At 40.4% G+C, this 23,699-nt stretch overlaps 2 protein-coding genes across 3 annotated transcripts; both read right to left on the bottom strand.

The window, feature by feature from the left end:
* Positions 1–542: 542 nt before the first annotated feature.
* Positions 543–3,877, bottom strand: LOC137073024 (early growth response protein 1-A). Its single transcript, XM_067441149.1, has 2 exons — positions 3,475–3,877; positions 543–3,288 (listed from the first exon to the last, which is right to left on the bottom strand). Exons 1-2 carry the CDS (start codon positions 3,629–3,631, stop codon positions 2,024–2,026), a joined length of 1,422 nt encoding a protein of 473 aa, XP_067297250.1. The 5' UTR covers positions 3,632–3,877; the 3' UTR covers positions 543–2,023.
* Positions 3,878–15,746: 11,869 nt separating this feature from the next.
* Positions 15,747–23,699, bottom strand: mogs (mannosyl-oligosaccharide glucosidase). Of its 2 annotated transcripts, none has more exons than XM_067441144.1 (5): positions 23,613–23,699; positions 22,843–23,244; positions 22,503–22,726; positions 19,153–19,346; positions 15,747–18,846 (listed from the first exon to the last, which is right to left on the bottom strand). In XM_067441144.1, exons 2-5 carry the CDS (start codon positions 23,189–23,191, stop codon positions 17,082–17,084), a joined length of 2,532 nt encoding a protein of 843 aa, XP_067297245.1. In that variant the 5' UTR covers positions 23,192–23,244; positions 23,613–23,699; the 3' UTR covers positions 15,747–17,081. The 2 variants fall into 2 exon arrangements, with proteins under 2 accessions (XP_067297245.1, XP_067297246.1); XM_067441145.1 differs by lacking the exon at positions 23,613–23,699 and having other exon boundaries at positions 22,843–22,988; positions 23,075–23,208.

The raw sequence follows: 23,699 nt of genomic DNA, 5'->3' as shown, positions 1-23,699 counted from the left end.
TGTTGCAGTGAAAACCCCTTCATTTTTAAGAGTGCATGTGTGGTTTCTGGTTTGAATAGGCTTCCATCTGTTCTCCTCCTTGTTGAAAATAGTAATGTCATTCATAGTTGAAGTGCTGCACTATAACTATAGCCAGTAAAGTACAAAAGCAGCACTTAAACACTTATCATCCATGACACACCCTGCTCCAAAGAGGACAGATCTATGCCACAGTTTGATCAAATACATTATGGCGTAAAGTAATGCTGTACAGTCCATCACATAGTGATGAGTGTCAGGGCTCTTACGCATCGGAGTGGGAGCCAGTGATGTACTGCCAGCGGGACACGTCATGTGTACAGGGCAGCCTACATGCTGAGGAGTCCCTATCGCTGCTGCTTAGCACTTTGGCGACAGATTGCAAGATCTCAGAGCCAGTGTAGATGTCTGCATGAGACGGACAGGACAGATGGGAGGAGCATATACAAAATAGCACGCATAGCAAATGTTGCTTACCCGTATCGTTTGAATGAGCATTCTCAGTGAAAGGCTTTCTCCTTAAACACCTCAAGAAATTGTTTTATTCATAAATATTTGTCATAAAAATAACAAACATCAACGTTCATCCAAAGTATTGCGTATAAACGTTCTTGATATGTACAAAATCATTTCTCCAGTGTAATTATTATAACTTAAGGCAAGTTCACATTTTCTACATTGTCCCCATTCCTCTATTGATTAATTCAGCTAGTACAATACAAAAGCTTTCAGACTGAAAGGCATGTCGACACTGTTCTATTATCATGTGAAAGAACTACTGAAAACTGCAGCAATGTATGCTTTTCTAATCACTCAACAGCAGTGTCGAACCCTGTGCTATTCTAAAAAAATGTCTCATCACATCACAAAATATAGGAGCCATGTGAACTGGATAATTCATAATTCATGAATTAGGGTCACATGGTCACACAATAACAGACAAGTATGATCTGGTAAAAAATAAAAAAGTGAGAACTGTTATTGAATTGCAGATACCTATGGTATTTAACCTGTCTTAATACATTCAAATATTCTATTATAGTTATGGACCGAAGATTTTCAAGACATATTTTGTGTAGCTTGTGCTTTCCATATCACAAGGGACACATCAAAAATAAGGATATAAATAGTCTTTCAGTTCAAAATAAAATGTAAAAAGTAGCACTTGTTAGAAAAATACAAATGATCATTGGCATATAAATGTATTTATTTCTTCCCATTCGTTGTGTAAATGTGACAACATTAGAACTGGATTCTTGAATTGTACAACACAATTACTATTCGCTAGAGCATAGCAACAAAATGAAACATATATAAAGGGGAAAATACGCTGTAAAAACCTTGGCACGAATGAATCAATAATGCCACCATGTTGTAAAACGAGGTAAATCTGACTTGTGCTGTGAAGCATCTATCGGTGATTATTAATATCACGTAAACATATACATGCATTTTAATTTTTTTTTTTAAAGAATTCTTAAACAGGTGACAGCGTTAAAATAGAAAAGACCAAAAAGCACGAATTAAATCAGTTTTAAGTTCGAAAGTGGAGATAAGTGCAATACATTCCAGCTGTGCGATTTACTGCCGCATTACAATGCAAGGTCGAGGTTGGAGCTGTTCCATAGTAAAAGTGCTGAACTGCAGTTCATGTGTTCTGCAAAACACGCTCCTCGGTTAAGAAATACAATGGTCGAGGAAAAAAATATAAATACAAAACACTTGTTTTTAAGTTTATGCACTTGCTGAACACACCTCAAGCTGCACGCAAGGTTCATTGCGGGAGGTCCAGTGTTAAAATTCTACCCCCCATTTCACGAAAAGGGGATCCGTCACCTCAGTGGACCTTTACACTCATGCGGGTCGCTTGAATCAGTTGCCACGACGTTCACTTGAGTTTTGGAGTTGTATTCTGTAGTAGCCTAAGCAACTGTTTTAGTAAGCATGAATCTTCCAAGACGGTAAGATTTGACATCACGCACAACGAGCGCTCATTGCGCCTTTCTTAAATGGCCTCTGGCAAAGTAAACGGCCACGCGTTGACTACTTGTGGCTTCAGCTCCATCTTTTCTTTCTGTTTAAGATGCACCCGACCGTGCCGTTTTCTTTCGTCGCTCCTGGCAAAGCGCTTGCCGCACACATCACACGAAAAGGGTTTCTCGCCGGTGTGAGTGCGGGTGTGCGTGGTGAGATGGTCGCTTCTGCTGAAGCTCCGCAAACAGATGCGGCACTGGAAAGGTTTGTGTCCCGTGTGGATGCGGATGTGCCTGTTGAGCTCATCCGACCGAGAGAAGCGCCGGTCGCATGTCTCCATCGGACACGTGAAGGGTTTCTCCTTGGCCGGCCCGGTAGAGGAGGCAGGGCTCTTTCTTACGCGATTAGGTTTCTGAGGCCGTGTATAAGTTTGACTGAATGACTCTGGCAATAAAGATGAATACAGAACCGAGTCTATTGTGGAAGTCGAGTAGGTTGTGTCGCAACTGGACTGGAGTTCAATGTTTGGATAAATGGTCGGTTTTAAAAGACTGGTGGGTGGGATATCCATAACTGGGGTGGAGTAGTTAAACATGGGAGCGCTGAAGCCCTGTGTGCAAGTATCTCCAAAACACTGCTCCTGTTTTAAAGTACTCTCCACTTTGAATTCAGTCTCTGGGTTTGAGCAAATGGGCGAATAAGAGTCTAAAAGTTCTTTCACGTCCACCTGTTGTTGATCAGCTTGAAAACTATTCGACATGGAGAATGGCTCTGACTGGAAACCAGCATCCAAATAAGACTTATTGAAGCTCCCCCACTCGTAACAGCTGCTCTCGAATTCGTTTTTGATGACCACCGGGAACGTCGCGCTCTCTGACAGCGGCTCCGCGTCTTGCGCGGAGGAGCCAAAGTTTAAATGCGACGCAGCGGAGTCTTGGGCCTGCGCGGCGGTCTGGGAGTCCGGGTAACTGTGACCTGGCTGTCCCGGGGAATACAGCGGCGGGGTAGTGCACGTGGAGGCCTGCGTCTGGACTTCCTCTTCGCCAAAACTGCTACGGCTCGCGTTCATCGTGCCGTCTGTACACTGATGCGCATCCGACACAGGGGTTGTTGAGATGCCAACGATTTCGGTGATCATGTTGAGCAGTGTTTCCGTGCTGCAAGGTGTTCCTTGAGATGTTTCCACATAGAAGCTGCCTGAGTAAGCTAAGGAGGTTGCGTAGCTTTCTTTCGGACCCTGACAAGAGTTATACTGGTCTGTGCTCGTGGGCTCCGTTTTGGGGGTAATAGGCGCACCTGGTATGGAGAGGAAAAAAGCAGGCATGCGTCAGTGCCTTCAGTGAAATATGCAATCAGTTATATAACGGTATAGTTTCGCGAGCGGCTTGAATTAACTGCAATAACTTGCACTACATATTATATTCTATGCAACAGTACTATAATTAACAGAGCTAGGCTTTTGAAAATCTGCCAGAAACTCACCGTGTGCAAACTGGGCAGGTGCCGTCCTTCCAGAATCCATGAAAGCATCCTGGCTGTCTTTGGAGCCGTGAGTTTCCATCCCTATCGCAGAACTGTTACAGTTTTCAAACTGCGAGTAGAAAGAATCTTGAGAGTTCAAATCCATGTTGTTAAGCATCTTTCCGTAAATGGTTTTCCAATGGCTGTCAGTCCGAGCGGATTATAGATAAGGGGGTATTGCAAACACAAGAAAGAGCAAAAGCGGATCCGATAGTTAAGTCCGTGAAGGCGTCCGTCCAAAAAAGAAATGTAAATACGTTGGAATTCCCTCTTTTTGAGATCTGCGTCAAGGCAATATAGTTCTCCTGCTATCTGTAGATCTGTTGATTCTCACACCAACGGCTTCCCTTCGCTCGGCTTTTATACACTCCGTCTCACCGATCAGCCCTCCTCCCCATTCATTGTCTCCAGTGAGAGGATTCCCCGCTGCGTGTCATCTTGGTGACCATATATGGACAGAGGATATGACGGGCTTCCCCAAAAAAGGAGAGTTACGGTACTGACGCTTCAACAAGTCCGTCGTTAAGTGTAAGGGAACGAGGGAGAGCCATAGCTTCAGCTAATGTATGTTTCTTCGCTAATTCAAAATTAAGCACTATGCGTTAGATTGCGTTGTTGTTAAGCTTACATCTGCACGCGTTCCTGGCGGAAATACACGCAACGGATTTAATGAAGCCACGGCATGCATATGCAAATGTCATTGTCATTTTCAGTCTCAGTCGAAAATAAATAAATAAAAATAATCGAATTTCAGTCAATTTCCTTTGATTTCATTTTAGAACGTCTTGTAAAACGACTAATTTACTACAATAAATTAGAAAAACTTCCAATAACCCTAATAGCATTACGAGACATTAACTTCAGCAGTTAACTGACTGTGGACGTATCACATATAAATCAGTTTTTCATGCAAATTAGTTATGAGGTAAAAACACAGTGCGGTGCTACAAAGCAACTCTCATTCATATCAGTAAGCAAAATAGTATCACCTTAATAACTTGCTAATGCTTTGTCATTCCCTTGACCAAGTCTAGGTCCTTGTTTTCCTGAACTCGAGCTCGACTACTGCATGTAGACAATGCAGTTTGACACAGAAAAAGCCCACACTTGTTGGATCAATGAATAGAAAATAAAACTAATTGTAGTGCACAACGTTAAGTAAAACGGCCCTGAGACGAGGGTGAATATACTTACCCCAAACAAGTAGGTTGTGGAGACGCTCTGTCATCCGTCGCTGCAGAGCTGGCGGTAAAAGCGCACTGTTGTCCAGCACCATGGAGAGCGCCACTTGAAAGAGCAAGATACTTCATTCTACAATTATAGTTCACGGCCTGCAGTCTGCGTACGAAGCCATATCGGTGACATTCTTGCTAGGGGTTTAATAAAACAGTCGAACAGAAAACGCTTTCTTTTTCAGTTTTTTTCTTCACTAGAGTTATTTAAAATTGGAATTAATTTCAAATGTAGAACATTGCAAAGGAAGTCTTTAAAATAAAGAAATGAGAACATAAGTTGGCCAACTAATTCATTATTTCTTAATAAAAAACAGTCTCTCTCTCTCTGTCTTGCACACAGAGGCTGCATTTATTTAAAATAAAATATAAAGAAAAATCAGTAATATTGTGAAATATTATTACAATATAAAATAACTTTTTTTCTGTTTGAATATATTTTAAAATGTCATTTAGTCCTGTGATGGCAAAGTTGAATTTTCAACATCATTACTCCAGTCGTCATTGTCACATGCTCCTTCGGAATTCATTCCGACATGATGATGTGCACTTTACATTATTTTATAATGTTACAAAAGATTATATTCAAAATAAATGTTGTTCTTTTGAACTTTCTATTCATCAAAGAATCCTAAAAACAATGTGTACACAACAGTTTTCAACATTGATAATCATCACGTTTTCAAGAAATTGATAATCAGAAATGTTTCTAGAGCAGCAAATCCTCATATCAGAATGATCTCTGAAGGGTCATGTGTCACTGAAGACTTTTTTTATGATGCTGAAAATTCAGCTTTGAATCACAGTAATAAATTACTTTTTAAAACAGTTATTTTATTTTATTTTAAATTCTAATAATATTTCACAATATTACTGTATATTTAATCAAATAAATGCAGCCTTGGTAAGCATAAAATACTTATTTTAAATGAAGTGTATATGACTATGTATATGACAGCGTATGTGACTATATGACTGATGTGACTTTATTTAGACACACACATTATTTATTTATTTATATATATATATATATATATATATATATATATATATATATATATATATATATATATATATATATATATATATATATATATATATATATATATAATATTAAAAAAAATAACTAAAATTTCACATGGTCCTAAGTATTCAGACCCTTTGCTGAGACACATATATTTAACTCAGGTGCTGTCCATTTCTTCTGATCATCCTTGAGATGGTTTTACACCTTCATTTGAGTCCAGCTGTGTTTGATTATACTGACTGGACTTGATTAGGAAAGCCACAGACCTGTCTTTATAAGACCTTACAGCTCACAGTGCATGTCAGAGAAAATTAGAATCATGAGGTCAAATGAAGTGCCTGAAGAACTCAGAGACAGAATTGTGGCAAGGAACTGATCTGGCCATGGTTGCAAAAAAAATTCTGCTGCACTTAAAGTTACTAAGAGCACAGGGGCCTCCATAATCCTGAAATAAAAGACGTTTGGAATGAACATAACCCTTCTTAGAACTGGCCATTCGGGCAAACTGAGCTATCGGGGGAGAAGAGCCTTGGTGAGAGAGGTAAAGAAGAACTCAAAGATCACTGTGGCTAAGCTCCAGAGATGCAACCAGGAGATGGGATAAAGTTGAAGAAAGTCAACCATCACTGCAGCCCTCCACCAGTCGGGGCTTTATGCCAGAGTGGCCTGACGGAAACCCTTTCCTCAGTGCAAGACACATAAAAGTTTACTAAAAAAACACCTGAAGGCTTCCAGGGTGGTGATAAATAAGCTTCTCTGGTCTAATGAGACCAATATAGAACCTTTTGGCCTTAATTTCAAGCGGTATGTGTGGAGAAATATATCACCTGTCCAATACAGTCCCAACAGTGAAGGATGGTGGTGGCAGAATCATGCTGTGGGGGTGTTTTACAGCTGCAGAGACAGGACGACTAGTTGCAATTGAGGGAAAGATGAATGCGGCCAAGTGCAGGGATATCCTGGGCGAAAACTTTCTCCAGAGTGCTCAAGACCTCAGACTGGGCCGAAGATTCACCTTCCAACAAGACAATGACCCTACGCACACAGATAAAATAAAGAAACAAGTGGCTTCACAACAACTCTGTGACTGTTCTTGAATGACCCAGCCAGAGCCCTGAGTTAAACCCAATTGAGCATCTCTGGAGAGACCTTAAAATGGCTGTCCACCAACGTCTACCATCCAATCTGACAGAACTAGAGAGGATCTGCAAGGACGAATGGCAGAGGATCTCCAAATCCAGGTGTGAAAAACTTGTCTAATACAGACTTCATGGCTCTATTAGATCAAAAGGGTGCTTCAACTAAACACTGAGCAATGGGTCTGAATACTTAGGACCATGTGATATTTCAGTTTTTCTTTTTTAATAAATCTGCAAAAATGTCAACAATTCTGTGTTTTTCTGTCAATATGGGGTGCTGTTTGTACATTCATGAGAAAAAAAATGAACTTAAAAGATTTTAGCAAATGGCTGCAATATAACAGAGTGAAAAATGTAAGGGGGTCTAAATACTTACCGTACCCACTGTATATGGATAGGGGACCCATTTTTTTACATTCACAAAAAAGAATAAAACATTAAAGTTTATATGTGCATGTATTCAAGGTGCAAAAAAAAAAGTGCTTAGAGTTGTTCTTAGAGATGTTAAAAATAACGTTGACCTTCTCAACATTAATGGAATTAATGGAAATGGAATCTTTCCACTTTGAACATCCTTATTTATCATCGACCAGTGTACTGCTGTCAGATTCAACGGTGTTGAATCTAGGCTAATTTCTAGGATTTTGCCTCTTTAACAAGAAAATACACAATATTGAAAGTTATTTAACACTAGTTTTTCTAAGAAGGCATTTGAAAAACAAAAATGTAGCCTGGAATTCAGATGAATAATAACACAAAAAACAATGTTTTGAAGCGTCTTAGCCAAATGTTCTAAAAAATTACAACAGTTGCACATGGGAACTCCTACACTGGTGGCTTTACTTTATACAACTACAATTCCCTGTTGCAAAATCCAGTTGAATCTAGAAGCAGTGTTATGGAATGTGGTAGCTGGTTGACAAAATATGTGTTCAAAAACAGCTTGAACTGCTGGTAACAGCTTGGAGCGCAGCTATGACCAGTTATGTTCTAAAACAGAGCTTCTAGCTTGAGCAGTATTGTATGGCATGGTTAGCAAAACCCCTGTGAAAGAACCACAGAAGCTGGACAGTGGTGTCCAGGTGGAAATTATGATCACCTCAAAATCACCTGAAAACTGTAGTTTACCCCATCCAACTGTGCAGTAATAACTGCGAATGCCACTCTTGTGCACTATTACTTTTGCACAGTCCACTGGAGCACCAATGAAAGAAAAAAAAAAGAGATGAGGGAGAATATGTTGAGCAGTGGGCTGAAAAAAAAAAGCGAGGCTCTCATTTAGCACATGCCTACTCAAGTATCCTCAGCTCACCAATTCTATTTATGTATTTTATTTATTTATTTTATGGCTTTTTTATTGAACAGCATGTGCATTAAATATTGGCAGTTGCAGTATTTTTCATTCATTTTGGAACGGCCCTGAATAGATTGGCCATGTAGCCCACTTAGGTGTACAATAGGTTTCCGTAAATACATATGCACGATGACAAAGAAGCGTCCGTCTGCGCGATGGAACTGGGTTTGGTGTTGCACGAAATATCCTTCTTATTATGATGATACAAAATCGCACTTAACAACGAGTTTGACATTTTCTGGAGGTTCGCGTCACGCTACTTTCCCCTATTGGAGGCCCTAATATCCCCCTCTCCGGTGGTCTCTCCCAGTTGACCTAAACCTATTAAAAAGCTCTCCTCTTAAAGAGTTCATAACACTGAGACGCTGTTGTGATAACTGCCGAGTAGCGCTCACCTCTCGCCTCTGCAAAATGCCACGGAGCTCAGTAATGGATTTATGTAATTCCTGCACTTACCAAGATTATTACACCAAAGAAATGCATTGAAGGTAAAAGTGTAATGAGACCATCGATGTGTCGGTATTTTCTTGAAAGTTTGTTTGAAAGGAAACATCAGATGATCTGAGCTGTCACTGCACTGTATCTACAGATTTCGAGTCCATTCAGACATTGCATTTAGAGCTTTAAACAATCGAGCAGCCAAATACATGAGATAATAATGGTCAGTATAAGCTCCTGACAGTGCAAAGCATGTGCAAATTAAACGAATACCGCATCTGTACTATTTCTTCACTCATTTTCTTTTCTACTTGTGATCCATCTGTTCATATAGCAGCATTTTTGTAGAACGCTCAACAACACCATTAACAAATGGTATAATCGAATCCACACATAATTTGACAAATTCCCAAGGCAATGACTGAGCTGAGGGAAGAAGCAGCACTGCAAAAAGATATTTAGAAAATCATTGCATCTATAAAAAAGCAACAACAAAGATTAATTTAAAATGATTTGCCATTGCAAAATGATCTAGCTTGTGTGCTTGCTATGCATGAAGGATGTATTGAAAAGACACATTTCAAGAACATCTGCTAGGTTTAAGAGGAAGAGGAATCATACGCCCTCCACATCACATTTCTGCAGTATATGTCCCATATTACAAACCCCCAATGGCACCGGATGAAGGCTTGTCTTCCTCAAACCATAGCAACAATAAGTAACCGAAAAAAGGGATTGGGAGCGCCAACATCAGAGATTCCACGACCGGAAACACGACTCAATGCAAGCTTGCATCACGCTGCCAAATCATTTTGATTTCTTTTTCCCTTTCACTCGCAATCCCATGCATGAACCCCTTTCAGAAAGCATGGTTCTTTTGAACCAAGCGATTTATCGCTCTCCTCCGTCTAAGGAGTGTGGGAGTGGGGTTAGGGAAGCCCGATTGCACAAGCAAAACCCCACTCAGAGAGCTGCAGGTTTCCCTTGCAGTTCCAGAAATACACCCTTGTGCTCGCCCACCCTTGTCCCCGGACAACCGTCCTCGCCTTTCAGGCTGGGAGGGGCCGGAGCTCCGGCTTTCTTCCTGATCGTGACTGCGGAGGGTTCCAGCAGTTCCCCGCCCGCTCTGACTGACTCCCCCACATTCCCAGCAACCTCTTCTCTACTCTGAGCCACAGCTCCAGAGCACACCAGCAGGCCAATCTGGCTCTCCTCCAGCTACCTGGAGTTATCTAATCACAATAAACGAGGATAAATTAGCTTAGCAACATAGCGACAGGGCTCACTTTATGTTACGCAGCAGGGGGCTCAATGTTTTAGCACTCTTGCTTGTTCTGGGGAGGAGGCCCATTACTTTTTCCTCAACTCCCAAGCTGCCACCTGAGCCGTTTGGAGAAATCAACCAACTCGTCATGCGCTCGCATGGCGGTTCTCTCCCTACCGTGCAATTCGAGTAGTTAGCACTGCGTATTTCTTCACCAGGCAGACTTCAAAACGACTGACCCCCATCAAGGTGATTCAATAAAAGCCTATAAAAGAACTCATCACCTTTTCTGAGGGACAACTACAGAACTGAAAAGGGATGAGTCTATTCAAACAGATTGCACTGCTGCTATGAGGAAACAAAATAAGAATGTGGCGTCTCTCTCTCCCTTTCCTCGCTAACATAAGTAACTATGGTAACAGGCGCACTGCATGGCACTGCTTCCACAAGCTCTCCAGAAATAAAACTGTTGGGCTAAGAGCGAGCAGGTAAAGACAAAAGATCCCGGGCACCACTATTTATAGAGGCAGGCTTATATAATCTCCACACAGACCAGCGCTGGCTGAGGGAGGTTGGGTTTTGGGGTGAGCGGCATTGAGGCCCCGGCCTTAGAATCGAGTGCGCGAAAGCGGTGTCTGGAGGTTACGCTGTAGATTATGAGCAAGCTCGAAAGGCTCCAGGAGGGGGGAGGAAGTGGGAAAGAAAGAGAGGGGATGGTGGATTGGATTTGATGGTTGCACTGCTAAAGGGTGAACGATTTGCATGCGCTTGTTGATCATCAACCCAAGCTCCCATGGGATGCATATCAGCCTGTGGCGGTGGGAGATGTTCGCCATTGAACGTCACCGTATCAGTGATTACATCACCACCTGACTCACTGAGGTAACAAGTGCTTATGACAGATGGAAAGAACGCTGTCAGGGATAACAAACACAAGAATTTAACCACTGGCATTCCACACAAAATCAAGAGAGAACAGCTGAGGGCCTGAGATGACAATGTCACAATCTGTTTGGCTCACGACAGTGAAAGAAAGTACACATTTAAAGAGGTTTAACTGACAAGTCTTCCATAGTTGACAGCTTGTTTAAAGGCAGCACTATCAAGATACATTCGTTTGATCCACAGAGTTATTAAATGGCTCCCCCTAGCAGACGTATGCCGTAATTACACTCTTCACCCTATAATATTGATTCTTTTGAGCTTGACTGGATGAGGTGTGAATTAACTGCTCCATTCTTATCCGTCAGTTGATATAATCAGCAAATGAAACCTTCACATAAAACAGGAAGCTTTGAGAATTTAATGCAATAATTGTCCCATTACGGGGCAAAATAAAGTGTGACTCACATATGCCCCAACTACTCGAACCAATGGATGCAAATAGAGGCTCAGCTCAGGATCTCATCAATGCGCAAATGGAGGAACTCTGACTCATCTATTTATGCCTGTGCGTTAGATCTCACTAATGCTGTTTTGGCTATTATCCCATTGTACCGTGGGTCTGAGGAGAGGAGGGAGGGGGATTGCGCATTGAGTGTTTTAGTCACATCGAACAACCAAAAACTACAAAGGCTGGGAGATGCATTTCAAATGGCAATAGCCATGGGGGCACACATGCTATGAAACCCAAGGGGAATGCGAATATAGAGGAAGATGTGTGTTTAGCTACACGTTGATCATTCGTCAGACTGCTGACGTTGCACGTAGTTCTGAAAAGATGAAGTAAAAAATAAATAAACACCAAATACAGCATGACTCATCAACAGTCTATTCTCCAAAACGCTGTTGACGCAACCAAGTAAACAGAGGGATGTCAACACTTTTGAACTTTCTTTCCGATCATCATCGATACGCTTTTAAGTCACATTTAATCTACAGGCTTCTACCTTTTATCTTGAAGGCCTCCAAAAAGCGTTGCTTCATTGCAAACCTACATAGGCTAATGAATGAATACATTATAAGATGTAGGCCTATGAGATAACATAAGCAAGCAGCAGCACTAATTAAAGGGTTAGTTCACCCAAAAATGAAATTTCTCTCATTAATTACTTATCACCATGTCGTTCGACACCCGTAAGACCTCCGTTCATCTTCAGAACACAAATGAAGATGTTTTTTGTTGAAATCCGATGGCTCAGAAAGGCCTTCATTGACACCAATGTCATTTCCTCTCTGAAGACCCATAAAGGCACTAAAGACGTCGTTACAAAGCCCATCTCACTACAGTGATTCTACAATAATATTATGAAGCGATGAGAATAGTTTTTGTGTGCAAAAAAACTAAATAACTTATAGTGATGGGCCTATTTCAAAACAAAATTTAAAACGTTATGAATCAGTGAATCGATTCATGATTCAGTGAATCGATTCATGAAATCGGCCCATCACTATATAAGTTGTTATTTAATTTTTTTTTGCATACAAAAACTATTCTCGTCGCTTCATAAAATGATTGTAGAGCCGCTGTAGTGAGATGGGCTTTGTAACAACGTCTTTAGTGCCTTTTGTGGGTTTTGAGAGAGGAAATGACATTGGGGTCAATGAAGGCCTTTCTGAGCCTTTGGATTTCAACAAAAATATCTTCATTTGTGTTCCGAAGATGAACGGAGGTCTTACGGATGTTGAACAACATTAGGGTAAGTAATTAATAAGGGGATTTACATTTTTGGGTGAACTAACCCTTTAATTAGTGCTGCTGCTTGCTTATGTTATCTCATAGGCTTACATCTTATAATGTATTCATTCATTAGCCTATGTAGGTTTGCAATGAAGCAACACTGTTTGGGGGCCTTCAAGATAAAAGGTAGAATAAATGATTGATTATCATTTATAATGCTACGTATAAATGATTCAGATGCTGCAGCTCATTTGAATTCAAATCAGAAAGACACTGCATAATCGATTGTTTTAAGTCATGCTAATATGTGAGTTTTATGTGTTTTAACCTTACCTGAACTCAAGACAAAAACAGTGATCGACAATAAAATCCCTGCTTTGTCATTGGGCCAACAATTTTAAGATTTTAGCAGCCCATTTGTTGTCTTTTTTTTAGCAACCTAATTTATATATATATATATATATATATACATACATATATATACACAGGTCCTTCTCAAAAAATTAGCATATTGTGATAAAGTTCATTATTTTCCATAATGTAATATTCCCATAATGTAAATTTAACTTTCATATATTTTAGATTCATTGCACACCAACTGAAATATTTCAGGTCTTTTATTGTTTTAATACTGATGATTTTGGCATACAGCTCATGAAAACCCAAAATTAATCTAAAAAAATTAGCATATTTCAGCCGACCAATAAAAAAAATGTTTTTAATACAAAAAAGTCAACCTTCAAATAATTATGTTCAGTTATGCACTCAATACTTGGTGGGGAATCCTTTTGCAGAAATGACTGCTTCAATGCGGCGTGGCATGGAGGCAATCAGCCTGTGGCACTGCTGAGGTGTTATGGAGGCCCAGGATGCTTCGATAGCGGCCTTAAGCTCATCCAGAGTGTTGGGTCTTGCGTCTCTCAACTTTCTCTTCACAATATCCCACAGATTCTCTATGGGGTTCAGGTCAGGAGAGTTGGCAGGCCAATTGAGCGCAGTAATACCATGGTCAGTAAACCATTTACCAGTGGTTTTGGCACTGTGAGCAGGTGCCAGGTCGTGCTGAAAAACTAAATCTTCATCTCCATAAAGCTTTTCAGCAGATGGAAGCATGAAGTGTTTCAAAATCTCCTGATAGCTAGCTGCATTGACTCTGCCCTTGATAAAACACAGTGGACCAACACCAGCAGCTGACATGGCACCCCAGACCATCACTGACTGTGGGTACATGACACTGGACTTCAGGCATTTTGGCATTTCCTTCTCCCCAGTCTTCCTCCAGACTCTGGCACCTTGATTTCCAAATGACATGCAAAATTTGAGCAACAGTCCAGTGCTGCTTCTCTGTAGCCCAGGTCAGGCGCTTCTGCCGCTGTTTCTGGTTCAAAACTGTCTTGACCTGGGCAATGCGGCACCTGTAGCCCATTTCCTGCACACGCCTGTGCACGGTGGCTCTGGATGTTTCTACTCCAGACTCAGTCCACTGCTTCCGCAGGTCCCCCGAGGTCTGGAATCGGTCCTTCTCCACAATCTTCCTCAGGGTCCGGTCACCTCTTCTCGTTCTGTAGCGTTTTTTGCCACACTTTTTCCTTCCCACAGACTTCCCACTGAGGTGCCTTGATACAGCACTCTGGGAAGAGCCTATTCGTTCAGAAATTTCTATCTGTATCTTACCCTCTTGCTTGAGGGTGTCAATGATGGCCTTCTGGACAGCAGTCAGGTCGGCACTCTTACCGATGATTGCGGTTTTGAGTAATGAACCAGGTTGGGAGTTTTTAAAAGCCTCAGGAATCTTTTGCAGGTGTTTAGAGTTAATTAGTTGATTCAGATGATTAGGTTAATAGCTCGTTTAGAGAAACTTTTCATGATATGCTAATTTTTTGAGACAGGAATTTTCGGTTTTCATGAGCTGTATGCCAAAATCATCAGTATTAAAACAATAAAAGACCTGAAATATTTCAGTTGGTGTGCCACGAATCTAAAATATATGAAAGTTTAATTTTTATCATTACATTATGGAAAATAATGAACTTTTATCACAATATGCTAATTTTTTGAGGACCTGTGTGTGTGTGTGTCTAATATATATATATATATATATATATATATATATATATATATATATATATATATATATATATATATACACACATTCAATTTAAATAATCTTATATTTTATTTACAAAGTGTTTTATTTTTTATTAATTCATTTCTCCTGAAAAGCTGCAAATGTAGACACTGCTATAATTTAACTCACAAATTCATTAACTTTATCTTAATGACAAATCATAAAAATTTGTAACAGAATTCAATAAGGGCTTAAAAACGTAAAACATAAAACTTAGACAATGAATGTATAAGGTCAAATTTAAACTTTCAGTGGGAAACCAAAACTGGTACCACAAAGGTAAAGCAGGTGTTCTTTTAACTGGCCTGAAATGCTCTCACATTAAAACAGGCTCATCAAGCCATTTATTTGCTTACCCTCAGGGCATCCAAGATGCATAGGTGTGTTTGTTTCTTCAGTAGAACACACATTTTTAACTCCAACCGTTGCTGTGCAAGTCGTATAATGGATGTCAATGGGGTGTGGCTCGTGGCGACGCATTGATGTCCTAAGACATGAAACGATTGGTTTCTGTGAGAAACCGAACAGTATTTGTTATTTACCTCATATCAAACGAATCTTATCTAGCGTTCCCAATGCCATTACTTCCACCGAATAAGGTCAAAATACCAGCACGATAATACGACTGGCATATAGCAACAGTTTGAGTTAAAGATGTTTGTTCTCCTGAAGAAACAAACACACCTACATCTTATCTTGGATGCCCTGGGGGTAAGCAGATAAACATCAAATATTCATTTTTGGGTGAGCCATCCCTTTAAGCCATTTTTAATATGGCACCGTTATTAAGTGCTCTGTAAAAACAGATTGTATTACAACTTTTGGCTTCAGTACATGAAGCAGTCCAGTGAACATCACTCTTTGTGTAAATACTGTTCTTTTTTTTGACCATGTGGCATGAAATGTTGACTGGATTTCTGCACACACACTTACCTTATGTGCACTAATCTCTATGATTCAATGAAAACTGAGGCTGTCTACCTGAAACATAATAAAAACACATGTAGACAGACTATACACAGAATATACACTTGTAACAGTACAAAAGCAACTTTAATATTTAAAGACGCTAACTTAATTTTTTTTGTAGACTTTTACATACATTACAGCTAACTGTAAACAAAGTACAATTAAACTGAATTTAATATCTGTAATTGTCAAGACACTTAAAAGGCACCTATTATGCCCCTTTTTACAAGATGCAAAATAAGTCTCAGGTGTCCCCTGAGTGTGCCTGTGAAGTTTAAGATCAAAATTCCTTACAGATCATTTAATATACCATTTTGTAAAAGGCAATTTTGGAAAAAATGAGCTGTTCTGTGTGTGGCTTTTAATGCAAATGAGCTGCTGCTCCCCACCTGAGAGGGCGGAGCCTACACAGCAGTGAACACACGCGAAACATGATATCTGTTTGTTTTAAAGATCAAACAACAGAAGATAAACAGAAATTCACTCACTGCTCTTGACTGACTGAACTTTAGTAGCTTTAATTAGAACACATTTCTTACTTGGATGTTGCTGTTAATGCTCTGGCGGGGAGATAAACATGGCGGACTGTGAACAGCTCAGCTACAGCTCTCTGAGGGAGGGGTTGGTGCTAGTATTTCAGTGTACATCAAAATGGGGATAAAAAAAAGGAGTGGGTGGATTTTTACCATTATATGTTGGTTGTGTACACACACTGCCAAGACATTAATGTTCAAACACCTCATAAAAGTGAATTTTGCATAATAGGTGCCCTTTAATGTTGACTTGACAGCCTTGCTTGAAAAGCCTTGACGTTTAAATGTCTGTAGAAAGAATTATGTATTGATTGCAATTCAGTAGATTCCTGTTATTGCGATTCAACTTCCATGAGTTGTTGTGACCAATTTATATCCTAACACATAAATTACATACAGTACACAGAAGCAAATCTTGGCTATAATTAGAGTAAAAATCACACAATGCTTTTAAAAAACACCATCCATAAAGAGATATGATTTGAATATTTAAGTATTAAGATTCAGTTGAATTGAAGAAAGATTTTTACAAGAAGATTTCAATTTATTCTGTTGAATGAAGCCAAACCGCAATGGACGGAAAAAAAGTGTACGGTCTTCTCCTGGCTCAAACATGTGATATTGTTTTGTCTGATCCAGAAAAGGCGTACGGCTTTTCAAACCTGAGGATATAAATCACATTGAACCAGATGTAAAAGTGAAATATTTAAACAGGGCTCTTAATTATTATATTAAATGAGCAAATAAAATAAAAAAACACCAATTATCTTAATTACATAAAAATTAAATACACTTTGTAGTAACAAACATGGCACCAATTGAGCATCATGAACTATCGTTCCGATTCTGGCTTGCTACTGATTTTCAATACTCTTCAGCCATTATCAGTACAGTCAGAGCTGACCAGCCAGTAAAGGGGTGACTACCCTGCCCTCTTCCAGTGCTATCACTGTACTGTTCCCAGATATATCCCGTTTCCAGATACTGCTTGTAAACATTATTGATGAGGTTAGTCCTGAGATCTTGATAGAGGGTAGCTGCTTTCTCTTTGTATGGCCCTTCTAAGCTGCCATAGTGATGCAGTGCTCTAACTGCCAGGTAGTTGATGTTGATCCAGATCGCTCCTCGCCAGTAGGGAGCATCGTGTTCCGTGTTCCTTTTCATGTAGATGGGATCTGCACGTGAGAGTGAGCGCAGGCCATAGGGCGTCCAAAGGCGTTCAGGGTCTTGAATGTCTCGCAAAATATGCTCCATCTTTGGTGAGTCCGGTGTCAAAATATGAAGCAAGAACGGAAAAAGGCTAACATAACCTAATGCATTCACGTACTGCAGCTTGGGGGCTCTGCGGACGGAGCGAATCAACCGTGAGACTGGGAACTGGTGCCGTGGTTGTCCAGGGGGCACAAACACTTTCTCCTGCTGAAGTGAGACAGACTGGGTGTGATTGCCGTAATCACTGAAGGTGTGTAGATTCTCGGACCAGTGCAGTTCGTTTAACAGATCGTTATTACTGAGAGTACGATGGGTGTTCTCGTAGACCTGGTGGGGTTCTCCAAGGATTCGTGCCACGTTCGCCATGATGCCGGAGGCAAGGGTCATCCAGCAATACAAGTCTACATGCCTCTCATCAGCGGATGGGTGGGAAGCCCGTGGGTAGTCGTCCAGGCCAGAGGTCAGGGTCTTGGGATTTAAGAAAAGGTTAGTGTCTTTGTCCCTGCCTCGCCAACGGTAGGAGTTGGCAATGGGTCCGGCTTGCGTGGTGTTAAACCACTCAAACCAAATCTGCAGCCTCGGGTACAACCTTCTCAAGAAAGGAAGCATGTTCTGGGAGGACAAAGACTCTGGTTGAGCATCCAGCTTCTCCAGCAACTCCTGTAGGGCCAGGAAGAGCGTGGGAGGGTTTGCGTTTTCATTGTGCTGCACTATAAACTCGGACGGTACTTTGCTGCGTGCTTCATCATCCAAGATTTGTTCACGTGGTATCCAGCCCTCTACGTTGATAAGATCGAGCCAGTGCGCAATGACCTCCTGTGTTAACTGACTGTCCCATTTGTTGAGGAGAAGTTGATGAAATCCTTCATCCCAAAGAAAACCCCTTGGAAAGAAAGATCGCGACGGTACGGCCGTAAACAGCGGCCCCTCCGGGTAAAGCACTGGGTGCTCATTATAAACTGACTGTACAACAGACTGTCCAAAGAAATATCCCATACCCCCAAGCATGTTGCTTAAAGCTGCCTTGGCAAATTCAATCTGTGAAGACGTGAATCCTTTTGCTTGGAGGCCAAATGTACTCTCAAACTTCTCATCAAACGCCATCTTACGCTTCTCCAGCTCTTCTGTAAGCACAGAGCCCACAAGTTGATTCGGTCGGTCATGGAAGCTTCCGGACTCAAACAAAACCTCGATCTGGAAAGGGGTTTGAACGGTCACCTGATGCACCACAAAATCACTCTCCATCTTGGGATCATTCTGTTGATTCTGGTGATTAGTGACTTTGTAGGAATCTACAGCAAAATAAGATCTTTTTTCACCTTTGGGGGGACTGAAAACAAATTTGTGATTTAGGCTATTCTTTACTATATCTGTCAGCTTATCGAGACCAGGGCTCCTAGTTTGCAGGTAATTATATCTGAAAAGAGAAAGAGTGAAACAGTACAGTAACTTGTTGAAATAACATGTCTTTAAAACCCTTCACTCTGTTCATCTGAGCATCATATGCAACTAATAATCTTCTGTGTTTGAGAAGCAATTGTAGTTTTCCTATTTGTTGAATTGCAAAACTAAAATGTACTATAATGCATAGTTTCATTTAATATTGTATTTTTTTTAAATTATTATTGTGAAAATGTTTTGCTTAAAACCTACAATCCTCCCTATTTCTACTGATCACAATTACTACTTATTCCATAAACTGAGTGCAATAAACATGAGATACCTGGCGTATTTGCCACCAGCACCTTCTCCTGCAGTGGGTTTGCCAAAAGTGATCTTAAAGTTGCCAAGCTCCTCAGATGTTCCTGTCACAGAGCTTAAGCGATTTTTCTCCTCAACGTGGGCCTGCAATGATCCTTGAACATCCGTGGCAGTGTAGAACATCAGCGAGATCACAGGAGCTGAGGAAGCAATGCTCTGCCAATCAAAAACAATATACAGACTTAGACTTGATGTAATAAAGCAATTTCCGTTGCGAGCAATATAATTCTTAATCTCTCTCGCTCTCTTGCTCTCTCATACATTTAACATTTTCAAATTTCATACAACTAAAAATAATTGGTAACACTTTAGAATAATGGTCATTAGTTAACATTACTTAACTTCATTAATTAACATGACCTAATAATGAACTGCACTTATAAAGCAGTTATTTATCTTTGTTAACGTTAATTTCAACATTTACTATTGCAATATTAAAATCTTGTTAACATTAGTTAATGCACAGTGAACTAAAATGAACAAACCATGAACAGCTGGATTTTTATTAACTTACGTTAACAAAGATTAACCAATACAGTAACAAATGTACTGCTCATGGTTAGTTTATGTTAGTTAACACATTAATTTTGAAGTGATAAGTGATTTTGAAGTCATTATGTGATATATAGACCCATGACATGAGTGCAAATTTTAGCAGGCAACCGTGCCAAAATAACTCACATTTTACCCCCCAAACACCATTTTTTCCCCGGAGAACCCCCCGAGAAGCTATTGTTTAGGGCTAGTAGATGGCCGGTTTTGTTGTAAAAACTTGGCAACCCTGTCCGCACGCGCACAACATGAAATTGTGATGGTGAATGCATATACAAACAAGCTCTCCGTTTAGGATTCAAACAAACCCAAGCCCCTTTGATGACGTGCATGATTACGTTACTGTTTATCATCTGTCCATCATCGTCTAAAGCCCGCCCTGGTGATTTCATTGGTCCGAACTGTTTCTGTTCGTAGATAATTACTCCTCTATGGATCAAAGCCAGACCGAACTGCCCGACCTAAAAAATGTGTGGGCGGGGCTAAGTTCAGCTGGCATCCAGGCTAGTTCTTCACGATTCCATCTTTCAAACTTTAGTTAGTGTGTAATGTTGCTGTTTAGAGCATAAATAATACCTGTAAAATTATAAAGCTCAAAGTTTAATGCCAAGCGAGATATTTTATTTAACAGAAGTTCCCTTTCAAAGCCTACAGCGAAAGGCCGGTTTGTACTACACCTCTGCACTTCCTTGCAGGAATGACGTCACTAGAACCGTTTGAAAAAATAGGGGGCCTGGTCTTGTTGCTCTCCCACGTGGAGAAGAGCGCGCATTCAGCGCTTGCATCTCCCCGTTATGCGTAAAGGCTTGTTTATACTTCCGCCTGGCTCCGCTGCGCGAGCCTCCGCTGACAGGGGACGAGGCGTTTATACTTGACGCACTCGTATCTTTATTTAAAATGGCTTATTTATGCGTTCGTAGGCTCATTTAGTAAATATAAGCACCTAATTTGTGTGCAAACTGGGGGCCGGTGTGATGAGACGTCATGCTCGGCTAGATTCGCCGAGAACTTGTTCATCTTCGGATGCGGAGCTGCACACACCCTCGCGCTCATGCGGACGCGTCGTGTATGCCTGTCACGATAACAAATTTTGCAGGACGATAAATTGGCCAGGAAATTATTGCGATAAACGATAATATTGTCGTTCTAAGATCATTTTCATCTAAAATAATGATAATGGCATAATAATGCATGTACACCTTTTCAAATATCAATAAACTTTAATTTCTAAAGACTATTTAACACTAAAAATGGAAAACATTTTAAATAACCACAATAAATGAACAAAACAACCAAAAACAATTAAAGCATGGACTCTCAGTCTGTTTAAAAATTCATTTAAATAAGTACCAAAAACAATAAATAAAATGGATGAAAACTGCAACGGATGATTGTGTTTTAGGTGCATATTAGGGGCGGCATGGTTCACAAAACCCCCGGTTCGGTTCGTATCACGGTTTTCCGTTCTGTAGGCCTACGGTTCTTGGTTTTTTTTTTCTTTTAATCCAGAAATGTACTTCAGCATATGATATCTTAATTATCCAGAATTTAGGATACAGTATTTAAATATTTTTTTTTATATCATACCCTAATCATGCACAAACTGAACTTGACCATCTCTGAGGAAAGTGATATTTTGATACAGCAAGAGAGAGAAGACATTGATGACATGCTTTTCATTTATTTGGCAAAAAAAGGAGAATGTGTATTCTGTATTGCTATCTCTACAGGAACTTATGTGCCTTTTTAGCACACAAAGATTTCACATGAAGAATTAACTTGCGTTTATCAAACTTCAGTGTAGTTTTAAGCCTCGTTTATACAAGACGCGTCCGCTCGAGCACGCGTGAAAAATGACGCCATTTCGCTTAGCTTTGTGCATGTGCACGTCAAATTTCGTAACTTTGCGTGTGGCTCCGCAACCGAAGAGCCATGAGTTCCAGACGAAACCGCTGGCCGAGAATGACGTCTCACCACACCGCACCCGGTCTGCGCGTCGAGTATAAACACCTCCCCAAACGGACGAGGTGCGCGCAGTCAACGAGAGAGATGAGGAAAACAAAAAAGCATGCAAATGGCAATTTTCGCATCCGGAAAAATTATCGAGCTATTTTTTTTTATCGTGCGATTCATTGATTTATTGACTATCGCGACAGGCCTAGTCGAGTATAAACAAGGCTTAAGAGGCGGGACCTTTCCGGGCAAAGTGCGCTAAGCTGCTGTCCAATTACAACACGGGAAGCGCTGGCCTAATCAGAACTCGTTACGTATTTCTGAAGGAGGGACTTCATAGAACAAGGAAATCATCAGGCCGATTTTAGGACAGAGAAAACAGAGGTGTACAGATTAGTAAATTGTGTGAAAAATACTGTTTTTTTTACACGCGAAACATGAACTCATGTTATATTGCACACTGTAAACATAATCAAAGCTTCGAAAACACGCGATGAATGGGACCTTTAAGTTTATCAGTATTTTTTTTTTTTATAACTTCACATATTTATTTGAAATTAAGCAATATTACTATGACATTAAATAAAAGTGTTTTTCATGAAACCAAGAAGTGCATTTTCCTATATATTTCTATAATTCTATCAGAACTCCCCAGACATAGGGTAATGAAAACAATTCATATTTTATTGTACATTACTCCCATTATATTACAACAAAATATCCTTATATTTAACAATTTTATAATAATAAATCAGATAATGCTGGCTTTCAAACACAGAAACTGTAAGAGCATTATTCTTTACTTACATGTTGTTTTGCAGTAATCCTCCAAGTCCAGTCTCCACCATGATCTCCACCCATTCGCTTCACAAACTCTGTGGTCAGTGTGAAATCACGGTCATGGATCTCCTGGACCCCAAACGAGACTCCATCATGCATTAACCATCCGTAGCCCTGCAAATGGTCGCCTTGCTCACAAGTGTGCCTAAGATTTCCATCCATATCAGTGAACTGACGCATCCACATTAAGCCTAAATAAATCAATAGAGAAGGCAGAGCTGTAATAACCTCACATCATCACAAAGACACGTAAAAATATTGAAAGAAAGCAAGTGGTACTTTAAGACAAAGTGAAAATCTGAAGCACCTGTCACAACAGATCTAGGACTTCTTGTTTTCATCCCAAAGTACACCTGGGGCCGGTAGGAGCCCCAATATCTTTCGGGAGCCACAGCCGGACTTGAGCTATTAACATCCAAGACCCGTGGAGATGGGTGCAAAGTCACAACCCTCCTGGCCAAAGATGAGCGCATATAAAGGGCATAGAAGAACCAGATGAGACTGAAGATACACAAACCGATGGATATATTGATAAACACCTTCCCAATGTCAGTTTTCTTTTTTTTCTCCTTGCGTGGTGGAGCAGGTGCTTTATCCTCCTTTCTTGGGGTAATTACTCCATCACCAGTTGCAACCCTCTTCCTCCGCCGACCCATCTTTCTTTTGACCTGACCAAGCCGGTCCGAGGATGACAATCATTCAAATGCACCTGCAAATCACCAATAGTCAAGAGGCTTTGTCTACAGGTTTAGACTGTTGCCAGTATTTGCAGCATAAGCTAATAAACTAAACATTTCTGGCTTATAGTGATAACCCTAAAAACTGGTTATAAATGTCAGGTCTGTCTATGTACAACTGTCTGCATTTTGATTTGGTTTACTGATATTCCCCCCTGAATGAGGAAATGAATGAACGAACGAACGAACGAACGAATAAATGAATGAATGGTTGAGACTCGATCTCGTCCGTGTCATTTTAACGCATCTGCAACGATTATTCTCTGCACTAAATGTGGGAGAAGCAATGTAAAAATTGGCAATAGCAAGCAAACACAAATTATACTAATGGTTACGTTACCTTATGTACGTGTCAGTACTCTACTGAACATTGTAATCAGCAGCACGGACACTTCCGCCTTTCTTTGAGAAGCTGACAACAGTGATA

This window comes from Pseudorasbora parva, chromosome 4 (genome assembly GCF_024679245.1).
Source record: "Pseudorasbora parva isolate DD20220531a chromosome 4, ASM2467924v1, whole genome shotgun sequence".
Lineage (NCBI taxonomy): Eukaryota > Metazoa > Chordata > Actinopteri > Cypriniformes > Gobionidae > Pseudorasbora > Pseudorasbora parva.
Note: the sequence above shows the minus strand (reverse complement) of the source record. Positions and strands in the feature narration are given on the sequence as shown.

Coding starts and splice junctions, on each gene's coding strand:
- LOC137073024 (XM_067441149.1), bottom strand. CDS start 3,631: ATGCTTAACAACATGGATTTGAACTCTCAAGATTCTTTCTACTCGCAG. Junction 3,289..3,474: donor ACCTGCCCAGTTTGCACACG/GTGAGTTTCTGG, acceptor TCTCCATACCAG/GTGCGCCTATTACCCCCAAA.
- mogs (XM_067441144.1), bottom strand. CDS start 23,191: ATGGGTCGGCGGAGGAAGAGGGTTGCAACTGGTGATGGAGTAATTACC. Junction 19,347..22,502: donor GGATTACTGCAAAACAACAT/GTAAGTAAAGAA, acceptor TTTGATTGGCAG/AGCATTGCTTCCTCAGCTCC. Junction 18,847..19,152: donor GCTGGTGGCAAATACGCCAG/GTATCTCATGTT, acceptor TTCTCTTTTCAG/ATATAATTACCTGCAAACTA.